Here is a 19,407-nt window from a genome sequence, read left to right as displayed (position 1 = left end):
ATGCTCGGCTCCTTCGTGAGGGCCCGCACATAGAAAAAAAACATGGTTTTTGATCTTTACAGGCTTTAAAGCCTCGATGACCCAGATAACAGCATCGGGGGCAGACCGTATCTGGTCCTATCTCCCAGTACTGCTCTACTCGGTATCGGGTTCCACTAAAGCGGATTCCATTAGTAAGGAGCTTGCGACCTTTTTCTAAGGATCCTACAGTAATTACTATTGTAGATCCCTTTTGATCTTTAAACTCCTTGGGGCTTCTAAGCCATGTAGGATCTCGTTTTAACTGAAAAGCAGTTCCCAGCTCAATCTCTTCCCGGGCTAGGCTCAGCCCGCAGCTCATATATCGTTTGACTGGGACTCCATGGATCTTCATCGGGTACCATTGCTCCGGAAGTCCCATTGAGACTACTGTTGGATCAGCTTGACGTGCTGCTTTTACTAGCAGGTCTCGATAGCTTAGTGGTGTTGATCCAGTAGATCCTTTTTCTAGTAGAATACTGATTGCCCCAATATTGGTATAACCAGTATCAACTACTCACATAAAGCTTGGAAAGCCTGCGTTTGCAAGTGCCCGGTTGATTTCAAGAATCATATCTTCTCTTTCAGCTCTTGGAGCTACTATTCCGTTTTCTCTGCGGAATAGTAGTCTTTAGGGTTCTTTAGGGTTCTTTAGGGCTGTTTTTCACTGGTTTGATATTCCCTAACCTTGGCTGTTCTGGCTATTTTTGTAGTTACTTTTTCTTTTTCTTGGTAACTTCCTGCCATTTTTGGCATCCTGGTTTGGTTGCCAGTAAAGCTGCTAGATCTGCGTATGCTGTCTTCTTTTCAGCTTAAGTAGCTTGATTGCTAGCAAGCTTCTGATTTGAATGCTGGGCTGATGCAGCCTGCTTTTCGTTTTGAGGTATTATTATTTGTTGGACTGTTGTAAGCTCTGACAGGAGCTTGCTGATCTCTATTTCTAAGAGATAGATACGCTCGAGATAAATGTTTTCCCGGACTTGTTAGGCGTTCCAGCTGTTTAGCTCTTCTGCCAGTTGCGATCGTATCTGTTTCCGGCCTTCCTGTTAGGTCAGCTCGAGAGCTCCTTCTAAGGCATTTATTTGCTTGATCGACTTCTGCATAGATCTATCTCCATTTACTGGCTCTCTTTGTAGAGCTTTCCGTCGCTTAGTTGCGTTGTGCGTTTCGCTTGCTCGGCTGGATGCCCCGCTTGAGCTCCTGGTTTCTGGCGGTCCCTGGCTCTCCGATTGGATTAAAGAGGGTTGCTTAGCTGATTCAAGGTTTTATTAGGCTGTATATAGCCCTGAGAGCGTCGGTAGCTCTGTGTTGGAGTGTCTGGTGCCCCCGGGATCTCTGGGGGTTGGGAGGCCACGTATCTCGCTCGCGGAGTTGACGTGCGAAGCACCACCACCATGGGGTTCTGGGCCCTCCATGGCGGCTCATTGGGGCATAGAGGCCTCTGCAGTTCGAATGACACTAGAAAAAGACGTGTTTTCAATGGTTGCTGATTTTGATGTTCCGGCTCGAGATCCCCCAGAGTCAATCAGGTAGCATTATTGATTAGGGTTTCAGGCTTGGCTTATTAGGCGATATCTGGACTGTTAACCAAGGATTTGAATAGTGTTTTCGTTAAGCACCTCTATCTTCGGTATCATGTTTCTCTTTTGGTTAGTCTAGTTCAACGTCGAAAAAAGTTTGCCGTCGTTAACCGTGTGGGTTGTCGACTTTGACGGTCGCCTTCAAAATCAAACCACGAAGCCCATCGTGAGCCGCACTGTCCTGACAGTGGTGGAGAAGTTAATACAATCATTTGATACTGACCGTCCGGGATTGTGATCGTGACTGTCAGTTGCTTCATATACAGGCTCCAATACGGAGCCACCAGGGATCTCCTTGTATATCAGGTGTCGACTATATTCGGATCACACTTAAATTTCCGCACCACGGATGTAGTATCAATTAATGTAATCTTTCGGAGAGCCGAGATCAAGATCGATATGAGATCAGTCTGAGAATCTCCGGCATGGCGGAGCTGACACTAGAGGGCTTTTATTTATCCTTGATAGAAAATGACAGATCTCTATTCGTATATCATAATACATGCTCTTCCTACAAAGTTCTATAGCACATATATCATTAAGGGATAATGCTCCGAACAGTCAATTCTCACCCATCAATACGGGCTCCCCAGAACACCTTGCAGTAGCTCTCAGGCAGTGAAAGAGGAGAGCATTTCCCTGAAGGGGTGAGTATGACAGATTAGGTGGTACATATATTCGACGTTGGACTAGAGCTGACAGACCCTGCATGCTTGGCGGCGCTTGTGATTCTCATACAGGTCACAGAGCAGAACTACCCGCATCTCTTCCTTTTATCGATTTGGGATAATAGACTATCTGTGGGCCAGCGAGCAAATCAGGTGTCGAATATCTCACTCGGAATGATGTAGGGGGTTTTCACGATAAATACTGGGATTATCGTCAAGTCCGAGTACCGAGTATGGCATACTGCAGCAGGAACTACGTCACCTACACCTGGCCTGAGAACCTTAGCTGTATGTTCTCTCTGACTCACTCACCGTTCCTATGAACAGATGCCGATATTAAGGTGCAGACGTCTTCATTAGCAACGACGGTTACTTGTATGACAGAGACGGTGAGTTTAATGATTTCTTTATTGGTGGGTGAGAGAAAGGTACTGACGTAGACTGCAGGTCGCCAGCTCTCCAATGGTGCTCACATCTGTTAAATTATGATGATCTTTTGACAGGTTGGGAGTGTGAAGGGGAATAAGATCAGTACATTTCACAAAATCAGATCGCGAATGTTATTGCTCTGCCAATGCGATGTTGTGGCTTATCATGATTTTCTCCAATGTCATAGTAATGAGCTCTATACCGCTAGTTCAGCGGTCTTTCAATTGAGGGAGTATATCCCGAAAATCATGGTGAATTATAACATGTACTTATCATCTTCAACTATCCCATTTAGATCATAATTTGCCCCATTAACACTACACCATCTAGCTTGGACAACACAACTATATCAGATCTACCTGTCCACCCCCGCAAGGCTGACCAAATCCCCACAATATAGATAAATAGGGCTCTAATATTTTGTAAGGCAATGTAGTCTTTCAGTTTGAAGGCTTCTTATTTGAGTTTTAGCAGCCGTGTTCCTGACTTCTAGAATCATATACAGGATATAAAAGGAGATAGTCTAGGATAAGATCTATGGTTTTAACGAAAAGTCACGAGTGATCTATAGTATCTAGAACACAGTAACCCCCCACCCCCCTCGAAAGATCCTATATATTCCACTCTTGAATACCCCCAAGTACATTCGGCCATAGGGTATGGAAAACAGGGCTTCCCGCCCGCTCAGCCGTACTTAAGCCACATGCCGGGAGGTTAGTAGTTGGGTGGTTGACCATCAGGGAATTCCTTCTGTGGTATGTTTTTTTGGTGAATGAGTAAATAGTACCCATTGTATTTACCTTTCTTTCTTTACGCTGTTATTCGATACACTCTGTTTAAATTGGCGGCGCTGAGGCCTGTGTTGGCCGCAGTACGCAAAAAGGAACAGAACTGTGCTCGCACGAAAAAGAATCAATTATATGGGTTCATGAATTAAAGCCACCGGTATTCTGTTCAACGAAACCCTGTAAAGGCGTCGCGTAGATCGAATTCCTTCAGTGTAGTGTGCAGTCGTGGAACCCACCGGTATTGAGAGTTCTGACTGTGCTTTAGCGCCGCCTGAATAAGGTACCAACAGCTCGGGAGAAGTAATGGCTGGTAGTAGCGCAAATATCGATTACCATATCGTCCGCCGTATCTAGGGCCGCTAGGGGACTGTCTAGAGTGTAGTAGCCACTACTTGAAGGATCTTTTTTGGTATGTTGTTCGAGGAGATGTCCGTGGAGAAGAAATGGTGCACTTGATTTTCAGCCATGGCAGGACAGAACACGTCCAAGTTTTCGCCGCAGTGCTAATGCATCACGATGGTCAGAAAGGACAGGAGTGTTTGATCACACTCGCCCAGATGGTCTTGTTTTCTCGGTCAGATCCGCTGTGGATACTATTCCCCGTAGCACATCTACTAGGAGCCACGCCGCTTGGGCGGCGCGCCCGAACGGGCCAACCTCGATCGAGCGCAGGTCTTGGACTGCGACCATTTGGGCCGGGTACCAGTGACCTCAGTAGCTCATCCAAGAACTCCAATTCACACAGAAACGTTCTATATGGAGCTGTGTCAGCCCCTGTTCTTTTTTACGCAAACTCAGAGAACAGAAGCGAGTAGAGGCTAATTATGCACGCACCGCTCACAGATACGGATTCCCCACCAGGTGTTGATCTCCTCCTTTTCTTCAGCCATGTCTAGCCGCATCTGGTCGATGGTGGTCGGCGAGGGTTGGGATCGTAGCTGGGCCGCATACACCATGCGGACATAGATTCCAATCGTCACAAATGCCTGCTCATGGCCATGAGCGTATTCGTAGACCGACAGTAAGATGCCAGTCTGAAAGAGACGGGTGGTAGGCGCACAGAGGACCTGTGCCTGTACCTGTGCCATCAGGGATTTCGTCGCTAAGTAGAGCATCCTCTCATTCATATGGCGGGCTGGTTGTAGACTCAAGTCACAGTGCTCTGCGTGCGTAAGCAACCCTATACATAACAAGAGAAGAGCAAACTCGGACTGGGGATTGAACCAGAAGGATAGAAGGCGTGTTTGGATTGCCCGCCGGCCGATGATGGGACAGAAACTGTGGAAACTGCCGAAGTAGCGGGCGCTGGTTTCATCGAGATACATCCCCGTTGAGCCTGGACGCATAATGTAGACTCAGTTGGTAGAGTCAATACGCTATCGAGGGTGCGCGGGTTGGACATGGGATTATCGGATCGACCAGGAGAGGAGGTAGGAACTGCATCTCGAATTGACCGACCGGCCGTCACCATTGTTGCTTGTGATGCCAAGACCGAGGGTAAGTTCAGGGATGCTAGTACCCCTAGTTATCTGATATTCCTATTTTTCAAGTCTCGTAAAGATTTTTGGCATGAGCGAGGAAGTAGAAGCAAAGAAGAAAATTTATTGAGATCTCAGTTGCTACAAGAACTTGCTGGCTTCAAACCTCGTCTTATGTTATTCTCGAGATCGTCCTCCTCAGTGACACTGATTATCGCATGTCTATAGAGCCCCCGCACTACAACCGCCAAGACAGGCAGTCAAGGCTGTCGATCCATGATCCCTGTTACACCGTCGTCATCTCAGCGTTGTCGCCCAACTCACAAAATCAGCCAGCAATTTCGTTGTTCACTTCCAGTAGCCTGGCGTCCTGAAAAATATTCGATAGGTTCAACATGCTCGACACAAGCAACTCTATCGCTCTAACAGCCTTTACTGTCTCCTTGATTGCCTTGACCGTGACCCTTCTCCAGCTCCTCCAGCAGTACTTTGCAACAGCTCAGGGCTACAACCGGTGCTCAAGACAGTTCATCGGCAACTGGTCTCGATTCCGGCACCGACATTATCTCTGGCGGGAGTTCCGGTTTGAGGTCACATTCGTGAGACCGTATATTTATCTTGGAAATCCCAAATCATCTCAACCCATTTTGAATGCTGTGGATTCGTCGGCGATATGGCTCAACCTCTTTCCGTTCCTCCAAAGAGACCGGGAATGGCGGGAGCAGTATCTGAGAAAGTCCTTGGGCGTAAGTGAGCTAGCAGAGGAATTCACTGATGCGCGCACGCATGCCTCTTGGACTCTTTTCCTGAAGCATTTGCAAGAATACAACCAAGTTGCTACCAGGCGAATGCCTTATTCAACTTCCAGTCTATCACCTCCTCCCTCTCCTCCTCCGGCATCAACCTACGGCATTTGCATCAAGTTTGAGCCCTGCATATGGGATGACCTCCCCGGAAACACCGGCCAACTGACAGGTTCAGTTTCCCTCCGCGACCTAACCGTCTTGACTCGTTTTCTCGGCCTCGCCTGGTCAGATGGTCCATTCCCGGGTACCCAAGGACCGGCATCGGCAGAGGAGGAAAGCAAACCAACTACCAGCTACCCTTCTCGAGGCAATCTCCAAGCCTCAGGAAACACCCTCACCCTCGCCGAAAGATCCACCCCCTTACTCCGATACGAGCAGCAAGACACCACCCCGCCACGGTTGCGACACCTCTCACGGAGGGAGACCTTCATCATCCATTCCGGGACGGTAGCAATGTTCTACGGGCGAATCATTCCGGACTCAGTTCTTTTCCCATCTCCGGCCTTCTCCCAACCATTCATTTTAGACGGTAACGATGACCGGGTGTGGAAGAACCTCTCCCACACCATGTGGCTCCCCCTCCCACCGAGACGAAACCTCGTCAACATCCTCCCAGCCTTGTGCTCCACCATCCTCAGCCAAAGAGATCTTTACCCTGTGCGCGTGCCGAAACCGCACCGGTATCTCCTGGGCCCGTTCACTAGGCCCAGGATTGCGATGATCTTCAAGCGTGGCGTGGAAGATATACAAACCCAGGGGTCTTCGCGTATCGTAGACGGGATCCTAGAGGCTATCAACGAGCTAGAGCAGATTTCTCGACCATCACAGCAGCACTCACCTCCTCCTCCTCCCTCTACCGTAACAACAACCACCCCCACCCGCATCCCAGACTACTGGAAACTTTCCCAAGGCACCCACCCCGCCTGGGCCACCGATTTAGAATCGAATAACCCCGAAGCCGTAATCTTCTACTCCAGGGTCCACCACTGGCTAAAATGGATCCAGCACGAACTAAGCCAATTCCTCCATCGAGAAGACAATCACATCGGACTCTACACCTTCTTCCACTGGGATCTAATCTCCTCTTTTGTCGAGTTCATCGTCGCCACCGAAGACGGTGAAGCAGACACTGAACACGCCGAGGAAGGCTTCTCCTCCTCTGAAGCAGGAGGAACCTTCACAACAAAGAAGCAGCAGCAGCAACCATACAGTAAAATGCCGCAGACAAAATTAAACGACAAGATAGACTACCAGACCAAAAAGAACACCTTCTTAACCTGGCGCCGAAACATGAAAGTCCTTTTCGACCATTTCCCTACCATCGAGGACCATGTCCGTAAACGCGGAAAACGACGCGCCGAAATGCACGTGAATGGACACGGAGACGGGAAGAGCCTAAATCTGGGAGACCCGTTTGATATAGTGAATTCTTGTGAAGGGATGGTGGGGTATAGTAAAGCAAATTCCGAGGAGATCCGGGATGCGGTTCTGGGGTTGGTGTTTCGGGCAATGTGTTGGTTTGTTTACCCCCTTCTTTTGTTTTTTAAGTGATATTTATGAGAAAGGCTGGATAGAGTGGGTGTGTATGTGCGTTTGTGTGTGTGTGTGTGTGTGTGTGTGTGTGTGTGTGTACTAACAAGAATACTACTCCAGGCATCGGTGTCATTATATGAATCCGGATGATCAGGAGCCATTTCAGTCCGAATTTTATGGGAATATTCGGCAGGTGAGTATTGAGTAGATAGTCTGCAACTCCTGTCATAAGCCACCAAGAGATACAAAAGTATCTTCTTCGTGGACCCCGTAAAGTTGAAAAATTAAGCCTGTATTTAGAGAAAGGTATTGAAAGTGTGTAACATGACTCTTAAGAATGACTTTCCAAAAGAAAAAAAGATAAACGAGAAAAGTAATTTCCGGTAATTTGAGGGGGGGACAACCAACTTACCTTTCCCATTTAGTTTGTATAGACCAAAAACCAACACAGCGAGCCAGTTAGTATAAGTATCTAAGTACAGTACACGGTGGCCAGCATCATCAATGCTATAGAAAACAAAAATAAAACCAGTGTCTAAAGCGCCTGGACCATTGAATACAGCGATAATATCTGTAGCAGGCACAAGCTATAGGTAATATAGAACTTGGATTATATTTTGACTTAAATCAATATCCTTTATGGAGATCATCATCCCCTGAGAATCGCTGGAGGTAATGTATCGCTTGCGCTCCTAGGGAACTATCATAACATGCCTGAAGTATCGCCCTACCTATACATATTGCCGAAAAGGCCTTCCAATTACCGCCGAGACGACCCAAGGAAAATCCAAAGAAGCTGCTGCACATCCAAAACATTGAGATCCTCCTCCAAGGGTAATACGGTCTCTATCATCAGGAGCGACTCCGCATCCGGGAACAGTTGATGCAGACTTACCGTTCCGGCAGCGCTCGTCGCGGGGGAAACCGTCGGGTCGCGGACCAGACTCAACAGGCAGCCCACGACAACTAGCATGTCCGTTTCATGGCGGTCATTCTCATAGCAACTGGCTCCATCGATCACACACACTACCGTCCGATCCGATGGCAGTTGTCGGATAAGCCACTGGAGCACATTGCCGAGTGCGGTGATGTCCTAGTGCTCCACCGCCTCCATGTTTGGATCCCATGCGTTGAAGATCGCGGTCCGGAAGTGCCGTTCAAGTAGTTGGTAGAACAGAATTTGGAGGATCGCTCGCCCTTCTGTATGTTTATCTTCGCCGTCGACGTGTTGGGTGCAGAAGAAGGTAAGAGCGAGATAGTGACTCCGCTGGTTGACGCTCAGGGTGAGGTAGGCGTACGCTAGCGAGATGGCGAGGGTTGCTTTTGGCGGAGTCTATGCGCGCATTTCCTTGGACTACTAGTTCGGTGGATGATGGCGAGGTGAGCCAGCGGTGGTGCTTTTCGGTGCGGATAATATTCTTGGCGTTGCTGCGGTAGTGAAGCGGGATTGAGTCACTGGTAGGGGTGTAACGAATACGAATATTCGACGGTTTCGATGTCGAATATTCGTATAATGGTATTCGATCATGATAAGGGTGTCGAATATCGTATTCGACTTTTTATTCGAGCTAGATCAGATGTCGAATATCGTATTCGAGTGTATTCGACCTGAATAGGGGCGTCGAATATCATATTCGTCAAATAATCGAATATTCGGTCAAATATCTTAATTTCCTAAATAGGCTAGTGAATCTCTAAAATAAGTTAGTGTATTAAAAAAAATTTCCAGTTAGGATATCGAAAGCTTCATATTCATGATTTTGGGATAGATTTATCACTTTATCACTTTATCAAACCTTTATGAAAAATTGTGAGAATGCAAACCAGAGGTATTAAAATTCATTTCTTTGCTTTAAATGATGGTTTAGATCCTACTTCTGAAGCAAGTCAGGCAACTGATTATTCTCAATCATTCAATGATGCAATTGATCCTCTATTGAGTATAAAAAATCTGTTAAATCAATCCTATACCCAGTCTTAGGAGTTTCAGTTACTTTTATCTAAATCAGTTACTCCTTCAGTAGTTAAATTTATTACGTTAGACCTTTCTTTTTTTGTAATACCCTATTCTTCCGTCCGCTCTCTATCAAATCGATCGCAACCAACTATACCGAATACAATCAACAATCAGGGACAGAAAGGCTGGTTTTGGTTATATTTCAATCAATATAAAGTTAACAGATATTGGCTGAAAAATAGCAAGAAAAGAATGATAAGAGATCTTGATATACGCTGTTCATTGAATAATCCTTTAACAGATCAAAAATGTCTTTGGAAAACTTCTAATTCAAAACGTCATTGCTCTACAACCAATATAATACAGTATCTTGAGAAAAAATATGATCTTCGCCCTCCACATCGCGAATCGCGTCAAAAATAACCCATAATACGATCACACTTGAAGCAGAAGCCACTTGAGACAAAATCTATATAAGAACAAATCGAGTCAAATATATTCCGCTAGATTATTATAGAAAAACTACCCTTTATAGCTCTTGAATCTGAAGCTTTTAAATCAATTTTTGTTAATATTCCTGGATTCACCTTTCCATCATTTTTTCGACAAGTTTTAAAGGGTCGATTAAGCAGAAATTTAATCTGTAACGCGATCAATTGAAGGAAGATTTAAATACTTTATACAAAATATTTGTTTTATCACTTGATCTCTGGACCAGCAAGAATAATATCCCAATTTTAGGCATAATTGGTCATTGGCTCACTGAGTCTTTTGAATATAGAGAAAGAGTTCTTGAATTCAAAGATCTGCCTGATCTATATAGTGGAAAGAATCTCACTTCCGCAATTAAAGATTCTCTTATTGAGCTTGATATTGAATGCAAGGTAATTGCAATTGTGACGGTCTACAAAGGAGCTTAATATAAGACAAGTTTGTTTCTGACTTGTAGTCAAGGAATTTTCCCATGGAGAGGAAAGGCTATCTAGGAGCGAGGATCTAGGGCCTCTATGTACTACCTGAGGTTCCGCCTCAGGCAGGACTATATCCAGGAAGGTTTCTCCATACCGGGAAGTTCGTTGGCTCAGGAAGTCAATCCAGGAAGTTCCCTGATTTCAGGAAGTCACAGCAATTACTAGTAATAATGCCAGTAATAATAAGAAAATGAGCTTGCTATTGTCTTAACGCTTAGAAGAAAAACATAGAGATAATGTCTTATTTCGTGATCTAGATCATTTTATTCGATGTCTCGCCCATATTTTGAATCTGATTGTTAAGGATATTCTTTGCTGCTTGAAGACTGAGACTATCCAAGAGGCTGATACAATTTGCAATAGTTTCCGGGAAGAAGAGGATGAGATACAAGAACCTTTGGCAAAGCTTCGTATTCTAGCTCTTTGGATACAGCGGAGTCCTTTTCAACGTCATGCATGGCAGGAAACATGCGAGGCATTCAATAAATTATCTAAAATGATTCAATATGATGTTTACACGCGCTAGAATTCTAATTTTCGCATATTGAATGATGCCAGACAAGCAAGAGTTCAGATTGATCGATTTACTGCAATATCCAATGATTTTCCTTGTTTAAGATCAGCAAAATAATCTTGAAATTATAATAAAAAAATGAAGCTATTCACAAGTTCGCAACTCAACAACTGTTGAACTGAGCCACTTAATATGGGATATATATATATATATATACAGTATAGTGCATATATGTGGCTATAAAGAAATACAGATATCAAAGATTTCCCCACAAGATCAGCCAATTAGAGATAGTTTTTAGTCATATAAGCGAACATCAAATATGTCGAATATCTTCGAATAATGTATTTGACTTTTTATTCGAGCTAGATCAGATGTCGAATATATCGGCCGACGTCGAATATTCGTTACACCCCTAGCGCTGGCAGACTTTCTGACGATGGAGAGTGACTGCGACTGGGTAATTTCTACGTCCTATGATTCAAGGGCATGCATTTAATTCCGCTTCCCTGCATATGATTGAGACCATTAGACAATTCTCCTGCTACATCTCAGAATTGGGTGGTGTCTCAGAAAGTGAGGTTACATCATATAGATGTCATTGAACCTCGAAATACCCCCCATCTCCGTGGCAGGCTTCCGCAAGTCTTCTTTGAAGGGCCATTCGCCAATACTTGCTAGAGTTCGTGCTTAGCGTTGCACCCCAATCGTCAACTCTTAATAATTGACAAGTGTTATGAGTAACGAGACTTCTTCCTGTACAGGGATCACATTCCTCACCCCGACGAAGTACACGAGTGAGTACTGCCGCCTCTCTGAATATCGACAACCATGAGCAGCTGCTACCCACAGGTAGCCGGTGAGCTGCACTCTGGTCCTCGTATGGTGGATAACACCATTTCCGACATTATTGCACTTGGAGGCGGTTACCGAGAATACAACCAAGAACTCCTTTTCTATTTCCTGCCGGAGATAAGGCGCATTGCGGAAGCGGTCCTGGCCGACCCAGAATGTGCGGAGGAATGTGAATTGCTGGGCATCACAAGACAATGTTATCGGCAGGCAATGGCATCGGACGGCGCCCTAAACTGTGCTCGCTACTTCTGCCCCTTTAATGAATCCACTGCAGATCGAGCTTCCGCTCAAAGTGCTGAGCGCACGGAGATCGTGGAGCATGGGATAGCTCTCAACATTGAATCTCTTCGAGTGGGTTTGCATTCCATTGGGAGGCAGGAAACAGAGGGCCGACAAAGAACCCAGCAGATGTGGATTGGACTCTGGACGGAGATACTGAGAAACAGCCCCGGGCCAATCTTATTCGATCCGCCTGCGAGTCCGCTTTTCAGTTCGTTCGACTTTCACTTGGATGAAATACCCCGTTACCTGTTTCGAACTTTCGATCCGAAGAGCTTTGGGAGGAGTAATGAGGAGGTGATGGCTTCCCCAGCGAGTGAAAGTCGGACAGTGAATAGCAGGATTGACATACTGAGCCAGGACGGGGACTATGCAATGTCCGTGGTGGACCGGCATATGAACCCGTGGAGAGTGAAGGATTACGCGAGTCAACAACCCGACAACCTTGTGTCTTGGACGTCGTCCTTGCTATATGCCATACAGTATGCGTTCTACCGGCGCTATCACCACGGCTGCACCGCGAAGAATGTCAAAATCTGCGTGGTGGATACTCAAGACTTCACTCGAGGGCAATTCATCCATGCTAAACGACTCCTGCAGGCGTATTATGGTCTCGTCAAGCGGGCTGATTTGCGGCAATATTTCGACCTTCGTCTTCTCGTCTACATCTACCAAAATGGGGAGTACCTGTCGCAGGGTCTAATCAATCATAGGGGACGATCGCGAGTGATTTCGCTAGCCCAGTTGGAAGAGTCAGGATTGTATTCGCTATATCCAGAGTTTGCAGATGGACATCGACACACGAAATGGGCCGTCACGACGGCATACCTTCGCCAGCTATGGACAGTTGAACAGATAACAACCTACGAAGAGATTAAAAGGGCGATAAAGTTGGCTCGTAACTGCTTCGCAGGCTTTCGCGTGTTAGATATCGTCGTCATCCTTCTCTGTTTCAAAGAGCGTTTCATTGAGCGGCGCGTTACTGGTGAGACCCCTTTAATGCAGACTAACATATGTAATGCCTTTCTCACCCGCTATCAGCAGATAATGATCTCGTTTCGGATCTCGAGCCACTCGTGCCTGAATGGGGACGGAAGCCACAGGAGGTTCAGCAATACCTCATAGCCTCCCAAGTACTACAGTCTCTACCACGGATTGCCATCGGCGACGCCTTAGAGGAAACGGACGAGAAGATACTCCAGGCACTTTGTAGCTGTTTTCAGGTACATGCATACCTGTAGATGCCATCGCAACATTATAATTGCGAGGCTGGGACCATGCAACGAACAGGTACGTACCACAGAGCACCTCCGGGGCACTACACTTCTTCCCGCGGAAAAATAAGCCGGGTGTGGGCGGCAAGGCGACGACAATGCATACGAGTATCTATTTGATTGTACGGAGAGTTGAGTCCCAAGTGGCATCAGATTCGCCGGAAGACAGCTGTTGATACATGCACTACGCCTTAGCCCTGTCTCTGATGATCGGCAGTAGACAAAAGTCCACCAGTTCAAGCTCACATTCAAATAATCAATCATCATACCCAATTCGAATGAGCAAACACAGTAAAGGGTCAAAATCCGGGCAGTAGGGTGTTAGTTCTGCGACGGAGGCAGCCAGTCCCACTCCTTCTCAAGAATCCGCCGCATCGTCGCGTTGTGCCCGGCAGTACGCCGCAAATAGAACAAATGGCGGGGTCCTCCACGAGAGCACGATAACGAATCCACCAAATGAACCGACCTGCACGCTCGTACCACAGGGCCAGCAGTAACAAGGCCACGGGATCTCTGGCTCGCAGCCACTGGACAAAGCAGGGCTGCATGCGTGATATAAAGACTAGCGCATGAGACTGAGCCAGGCATATGTCCACGCATTCGACAGAAAGCCGGTGGAGGAATTTAAAGGCTTCACGATAGGGATTCATATCAACCAGTGGGGCCAGTGAGGAATTGAGGGAAGACTGCAGGCCGCAGAGACGGTAGAGACCCAACAACGCTTCATCACCCGATAGGATGGATAGCGGGCGAGGATCGCGGAGACAGCCGCGTACGTCCGATTCATTTGGGCGAGGTGCGTACATGAGCCTGTACTGCTCTGACATATCATGGAAAAGACTCTCAGGTCGCAGGGGGTTTGTAAGCTTCCAGAGTGCCGTTTTGGTCAGATTCAGACAAAGCCAGCTCGGCTCGACCTGCTTCAGCGGCCAACAGTCCTCGGTGGTCGTCGCGGGGACCGACTTGACGGCGAGAATGCCGAGGAATGTGGCGGTGGCCTAGATGGTATCGCGGTCTTCGGGCTGTATGGGGCTGGACAGTCGCCGACTGAATAGAGCGCTGGTAATGGAGACATGGTACAGCTCCCGGGTGCCCGGGGCAGTCGGCCGCTGGCGATTCAAGTATCTGTCATGGATTTCTGTAAACGCGAGAGTGGCATGCATGAGGTATGGGCTCTATAGTCCAGCTGATCAGCTATCATAGTTGCGCGTTAATCGCGGGCTGCGAATTCACTTACCCCATGGCCGGTTGGAGTAATGGCTGCGGAGGCACGTTGATGACGGTTGTGATCGAGCGGCCTCGAAACCGCTCAAGTCTAGCCAGGCATTGCTTGTCTAATTCGCAGGTCGAGATACCATCCGTCGCCACCAGGGGCGGCATTTTGAGCTCCTGGGTGAGCTGCAGGTCCGGCGAAGGAACGACGTCGTAGTAGCAGACCACCCCGTACGAGCGACACTTGACGCATTCGGGCTTCGTTTCATCACACTGCGGACCGGACTCGTCAGCTCTCTGTGCTTACATACCGGGAAGACGGCGAGATTACCTTGACTCGCCATAGTTTGCAATTCCGACAGCCCTGGCGAGACTTGCGATGGGCGCGACGCTGTCGCCTCCAGGGCGACTGATCATCCGAGCTGACAAGCTTCATTGTCGTTGAAGAGTGACTCGCGGGATTCTGTTCGACAGAAGTGGCTGGCCCCGCGAGATGGATGGAGAGGAAACCATGACGGCACCACACCGTCATCATTGCTTCACTCCGTCAAGGCGATCGGGATCAAATGCTCGGTGATCTCCAGTTCCCCCGTCGTCTCGTGCATATATCGTGCACAGACAAGTCTTCCCTCGCCCACTCGCTCTGTCACCGCCATAATGACGACGCAGAATCGAGCGGCTTCGGGCACGTCCTCAAATGTCAGCCTGGTCGAATGCTCCTGCCTGGTCGCAGATCTCGCTGCTACTTCCTCCAGCCGGCTGACCTCGTGCACAAAATGCCCCATCAGGGCAGGCTCCCACATGCCTTCTTGGCATGGATACCGTGAGAGTAACGAGATAGCTCGCCGTCGGATCTCGGACCGGCGACACTTGATCGCCGTGAGATAGAGAGATGGAATCAGACCGGAGTCAACCACAAAGGTGGGTCCCGTTGAATGGACTGCATCGCCGATCAACAAGCTACAGAGATCGACGATGCGATGAAATGTGGGAGCAAATTGGTCGCAATAGGTTTCGCGGTCGTTGTGACAGGTGGTAAGCTGAAGAAAGACGGAATGGAATCGAATTTCCAGAAACATGCTAGACTGAGCGTCTTCGGGGCTATTCGGTGTCAGATGCTGGAAGGAAGCCAGCCAATGGGCCAAATTCTTTTCGAGGGTCTTCATATTGGCAAACAAGGCTGCATGCTGGGATTGGCGGACCATCCTAATACTAGCAAATTCCATGCAACACCGCCAGGCTGCGTCGCGTGGAGGATCGCGACAGAATTCCCTACTGAGGGCCAGCAGGTCCCCACGGATATGGTGGGCCGTGCTGGTGAGGCAATCTATAAAGTGTCGAGCTTCGACGAGGTCGATGAACTTGGGGGGCAAGGGGCGCTCCGGTCCGAGAGCGTCCAGGGCTGAAGCTATTCGGTAGGCCGGGGCTCGCTCGCCGAACGCAGTGGAATCCACGTCTAGTCGCACTAAGATTTCCGTAATCTGCTCCACCCCCGTCGGTCGTTCTCGGGTGACGAGGAGGCACCGGTGCTCTCCGTTACTGACTCGGCGAACTTGGCTGGGGATGCTGGCCAGAACACGTAGACCATTCTGCAGATGCAATAACACCCCTAGTCGGTTCCCCTGCAGCATCTCCAGACATACGAACAGGAGACAGGCTACCAGCGCGATTTCGGGATTCTGCCGGTCGTGCTCAAACCGATCGAGTCGCTCGCGCAGCTGACGGATTGCTTTGACATACTGTGACAGGGCAAAGCTGTGATGCGACTCCATGCAAGCCGGTAAGCGTAGCGACGGACTCTGGCCGCGCGTGCTGCGATGCATGGCTCCCACGCCAACCGCTGCATGCATCACCGCGGCCTCTCGATGAGCCATAGGCAGAATCATCTGTTTCCAGATCGCAGAGACAAACCATCCCGTCGCTTCCCGACTCGTATGGTCACGGAAGTAGACAAAACCCTGAGCCTCGGCATGGCTGAGACGGGGGAAACAGCCCACCGCCGCGCACGGGGCCGGGGACGAGTATGCCCTCGGAATCAATGGACGCTTCGCGTGTCCGGCCGAACAGACCACGTATCCGTCGCATTTTCTGCCCGTCGATGAGCATCGGTTGCAGACGGGTCGTGCTTCGTCACACTTGACTCTTCGGATCCTGGAGCACTGTCAGCAGGACTCCTCATTTACCAGCAGATTAGGGGAAATGCTGTACTGACCGACACGTCTTGCATCCAGTTTTCGATCTAGCACCGTTTGGTCTAATCATGATTCCCAGGTGATGGCGGAGAGCAGGTAGGGGGGAGAGGACCGTTGGTTAATGGCGAAAGGGGCAAACATAACTATGAGTCAGTCGCCATAGCCGGCGCTAACGTTCCCTTCTTGGCCGGAGATTAGCTCTGCCTTTTAACGCAAGATCTTGCTCGCCTCATTGGCCGACGAGCGAGCAGTCCAATCAGAGAGCGAGTTTGTCAAATGTCGTGTTGGTTTGTAGATCAAAGGGCTGATTGACACAAGCTAGGGCACGGCCTGAACTGGCAGCAGGGAGAGGGAGTACAAAACGCCAGTCAAACTTCCCAAGATCCTGATCGTCTCTCGCTACCATCGACTCAGTTTCCTGTGTATTTCTGCCGTCGGCATGCCTGTTCCCATTCAAATCATCCATATCCACTATCGTGGCAAGCTTCTCAACCTCCTCGACTCGGACAACCAGACGCCTCTCTACCGCGTCAAAGTAGGGTCGCATTCGCCACAGATGGAGCTGTTCCGTGTCGAGCACAACCATCTGCCCTCTGAATCTCAGGGCACGCCCTTCTCTACCTCATCTGTCCTCCCAATTTGTACCGCGACCTTCAAGATCGTTAGCCTGCAAGTGAAACTCAAGGTACGCGGCCAAGAGGTCCAGCTCGAGCGCGAGAGTCTCCTCACGCGAACCTACAACTTCCACAGCTCCGTGGCTAACGTGGATTTGACGTGGACGGCCGACGGAGCCCTGACCGGCGACTACCAGCTGAGCGTCGCCCACGGTGGCGTCGTTGCGCGTTTCCGAAACAGGCTGTTTTCCAACCAGGAAGTTGGGACGTTTGAACTAGTGGGCGATATCGAGGACAGATTTCTAGATGAGATCGTCATCAGCGGGCTGGCGATGCTGGCGATGGTCCAGAGTCTGAATCTCGCTGGCATGGTCTTAGTGGGAGGAATAATTAATTGAATGCCCGCTCGGCCAAGTGCTTGGTTTTTCAAGCTATCATGTGATGTTCTCAGGATCTATATGCTGTTTAGTATATCCTGTTTAGTTAATTGAACTTGCTTTCCGGTCTTGTAAGCTCCGCCATCTCCGTCATGGTGACTGAACCATGACACTAGGCCCCTCTTTGGGTGTGACAATCGAGGCCTGCTATCCGCTCTGCTTTATTTCATTGCAAATCGCAGACTTTCGAAATGGCAACGTAGGGTCTCTTCCACGGCGTTACGCATACGAAGGCCTCTTCTGCAATCTGTGCGGCGGCATAATCGGAGGTCAGAATGAATTCCTGGCTTGTAGTCCGTGGTCTACAATGGTCCTTGATGCGAATGAGGACTGGCACAGACAAGTGAGCATACAGGGATTTGCGGAAGGACGGCCCAGCGACCTGACGAGTCTGTATTTCTCGCTACCCTGGATGTGGAACCGCTTTTACAGGGCCAGTAAAGACCCCTTTCCCACTCTACCAGAATGGCGCCCCGCTCTAAGAACGGATACTGGCAGTTATGCATATCAAATGGGGATTGGATCAGCAATTTAAGTTGACCAGGGTGGGAATGGTGACGCCTTGCAACGTAGAGATGGTTCGACTACCCATCGACTACGACGATATGGTACTAGGGGACCCAAAGATCGCCCCACGGCGCCACGACGAGGCTTATCTAGAACCACGGAGCCATAGACACAACTACGACAACCCTCGACTCAATCCCATCGCCTACCTCATGCACGAGCGATGCTGGGCGTTGATGACCCGCATTCTCGACGTCGGTCTAATCACCGCGCATTTGAGAGAATTCCGTCAAGCTCTGTGGCAGACTCGACAGACCATTAACATGTTTTTGCCGCTCAAGTACCATGAAGAACCGTGGTGGCCTAACTGGCGTCGCATCTATGGAGACCAATCTTTCATTCCTACCGGAATTTGGAGGCAAGGTTCACGAAGCCTCTCGAGTGCACAGATACAGTGTATTCCTTGCGCGACCCCTGGAAGGTCCCCGAGATCTGGACAGCCATCGATCGCGAGAAGAAGCGATGGCTTTCCGAAAAAGCGAGGAGTGAATCCAAGAAGGGAGGGGCGAGGCCAAGCAAGCGGGTTGCTGTCCAGCCAACGATTCCTCTCACGCAGAAGCAACGAGTCTTGCGACCAATCTGGCGAAGCGTTGCCGCCGTTGTTCTACTTCCTCCAGAGTTGACCATGGTTATTGTTGGAACAATATTGTCAACCAGGCCAGAGAGGTGGAGTATCCTGACCTAATCCACATACCGCACAGCACCTTGCTTGGCCTAGACTTGGCCTACCATTCCAAATGGCATACCAAGGGATCAGGAATGCATAGGTGTAAACAAGTGGAACTATAAATAGCTAGGCAGATTGTAGTTTAGAAATGACACTTCACTTTTACCCACCGAGCATATAACTACATTCCGTTGAATCGATAGGATATCTGCTTAGGGCAATGACCAAGTCAACTGACAGTTATCATCGAGTACCTGCGCACGCCCAGAGAGGTGCGTCTTCTGATGTGGGTTTTTCCGCGCTGGGCTTATTCTCTCCCTGTTTTATGCTAGCGTCGGCTGTTTATCCACGCGATGATCTTGGAATACGAGCAGGATCAAATTCTGGGACCCGATGAATGTCACTGGCGGCGGTTATTCTACTATACTGATCATATCACATCCATCTCACATGGCCTGCGCAATCGGCAGCACATCTTGACCATATTGAAGACAACTAACATTGCTTTCTTGGGCCGCATTGAGGGCAGGTCACCCTGGCGAGGTAAACGTGAGACTTGGGCACCAGA

At 48.8% G+C, this 19,407-nt stretch overlaps 6 protein-coding genes across 6 annotated transcripts; 3 read left to right on the top strand and 3 right to left on the bottom strand.

The window, feature by feature from the left end:
• Positions 1 to 4,301: 4,301 nt before the first annotated feature.
• KD926_007400 (fungal specific transcription factor domain-containing protein) lies at positions 4,302 to 4,829 on the bottom strand (the record flags this gene model as incomplete). The annotated part of the gene is made up of 1 exon (XM_053100250.1): positions 4,302 to 4,829. The coding sequence occupies one exon, from the start codon at positions 4,827 to 4,829 to the stop codon at positions 4,302 to 4,304; it is 528 nt and encodes a 175-aa protein (XP_052956111.1).
• A 527-nt stretch (positions 4,830 to 5,356) lies between these two features.
• On the top strand, positions 5,357 to 7,318 carry KD926_007399 (uncharacterized protein; the record flags this gene model as incomplete). Its single annotated transcript, XM_053100249.1, has 1 exon — positions 5,357 to 7,318. The coding sequence occupies one exon, from the start codon at positions 5,357 to 5,359 to the stop codon at positions 7,316 to 7,318; it is 1,962 nt and encodes a 653-aa protein (XP_052956110.1).
• A 4,255-nt stretch (positions 7,319 to 11,573) lies between these two features.
• On the top strand, positions 11,574 to 13,220 carry KD926_007398 (uncharacterized protein; the record flags this gene model as incomplete). Its single annotated transcript, XM_053100248.1, has 3 exons — positions 11,574 to 12,861; positions 12,921 to 13,099; positions 13,167 to 13,220. The coding sequence occupies 3 exons, from the start codon at positions 11,574 to 11,576 to the stop codon at positions 13,218 to 13,220; spliced, it is 1,521 nt and encodes a 506-aa protein (XP_052956109.1).
• Positions 13,221 to 13,449: 229 nt separating this feature from the next.
• Positions 13,450 to 14,798, bottom strand: KD926_007397 (Zn(II)2Cys6 transcription factor domain-containing protein; the record flags this gene model as incomplete). The annotated part of the gene is made up of 4 exons (XM_053100247.1): positions 13,450 to 14,148; positions 14,224 to 14,323; positions 14,388 to 14,635; positions 14,694 to 14,798. The coding sequence occupies 4 exons, from the start codon at positions 14,796 to 14,798 to the stop codon at positions 13,450 to 13,452; spliced, it is 1,152 nt and encodes a 383-aa protein (XP_052956108.1).
• A 103-nt stretch (positions 14,799 to 14,901) lies between these two features.
• Positions 14,902 to 16,624, bottom strand: KD926_007396 (Zn(II)2Cys6 transcription factor; the record flags this gene model as incomplete). The annotated part of the gene is made up of 2 exons (XM_053100246.1): positions 14,902 to 16,513; positions 16,575 to 16,624. 2 exons carry the CDS (start codon positions 16,622 to 16,624, stop codon positions 14,902 to 14,904), a joined length of 1,662 nt encoding a protein of 553 aa, XP_052956107.1.
• A 369-nt stretch (positions 16,625 to 16,993) lies between these two features.
• KD926_007395 (uncharacterized protein) lies at positions 16,994 to 18,857 on the top strand (the record flags this gene model as incomplete). Its single annotated transcript, XM_053100245.1, has 5 exons — positions 16,994 to 17,539; positions 17,652 to 17,676; positions 17,722 to 18,042; positions 18,104 to 18,553; positions 18,613 to 18,857. The coding sequence occupies 5 exons, from the start codon at positions 16,994 to 16,996 to the stop codon at positions 18,855 to 18,857; spliced, it is 1,587 nt and encodes a 528-aa protein (XP_052956106.1).
• Positions 18,858 to 19,407: the final 550 nt, after the last annotated feature.

This window comes from Aspergillus affinis (genome assembly GCF_023601865.1).
Source record: "Aspergillus affinis strain CMG 70 chromosome Unknown NODE_42_length_251493_cov_91_322052, whole genome shotgun sequence".
Lineage (NCBI taxonomy): Eukaryota > Fungi > Ascomycota > Eurotiomycetes > Eurotiales > Aspergillaceae > Aspergillus > Aspergillus affinis.
The sequence above is the reverse complement of the archived record's forward strand: the minus strand, read 5'-3'. Positions and strand labels throughout refer to the sequence as shown.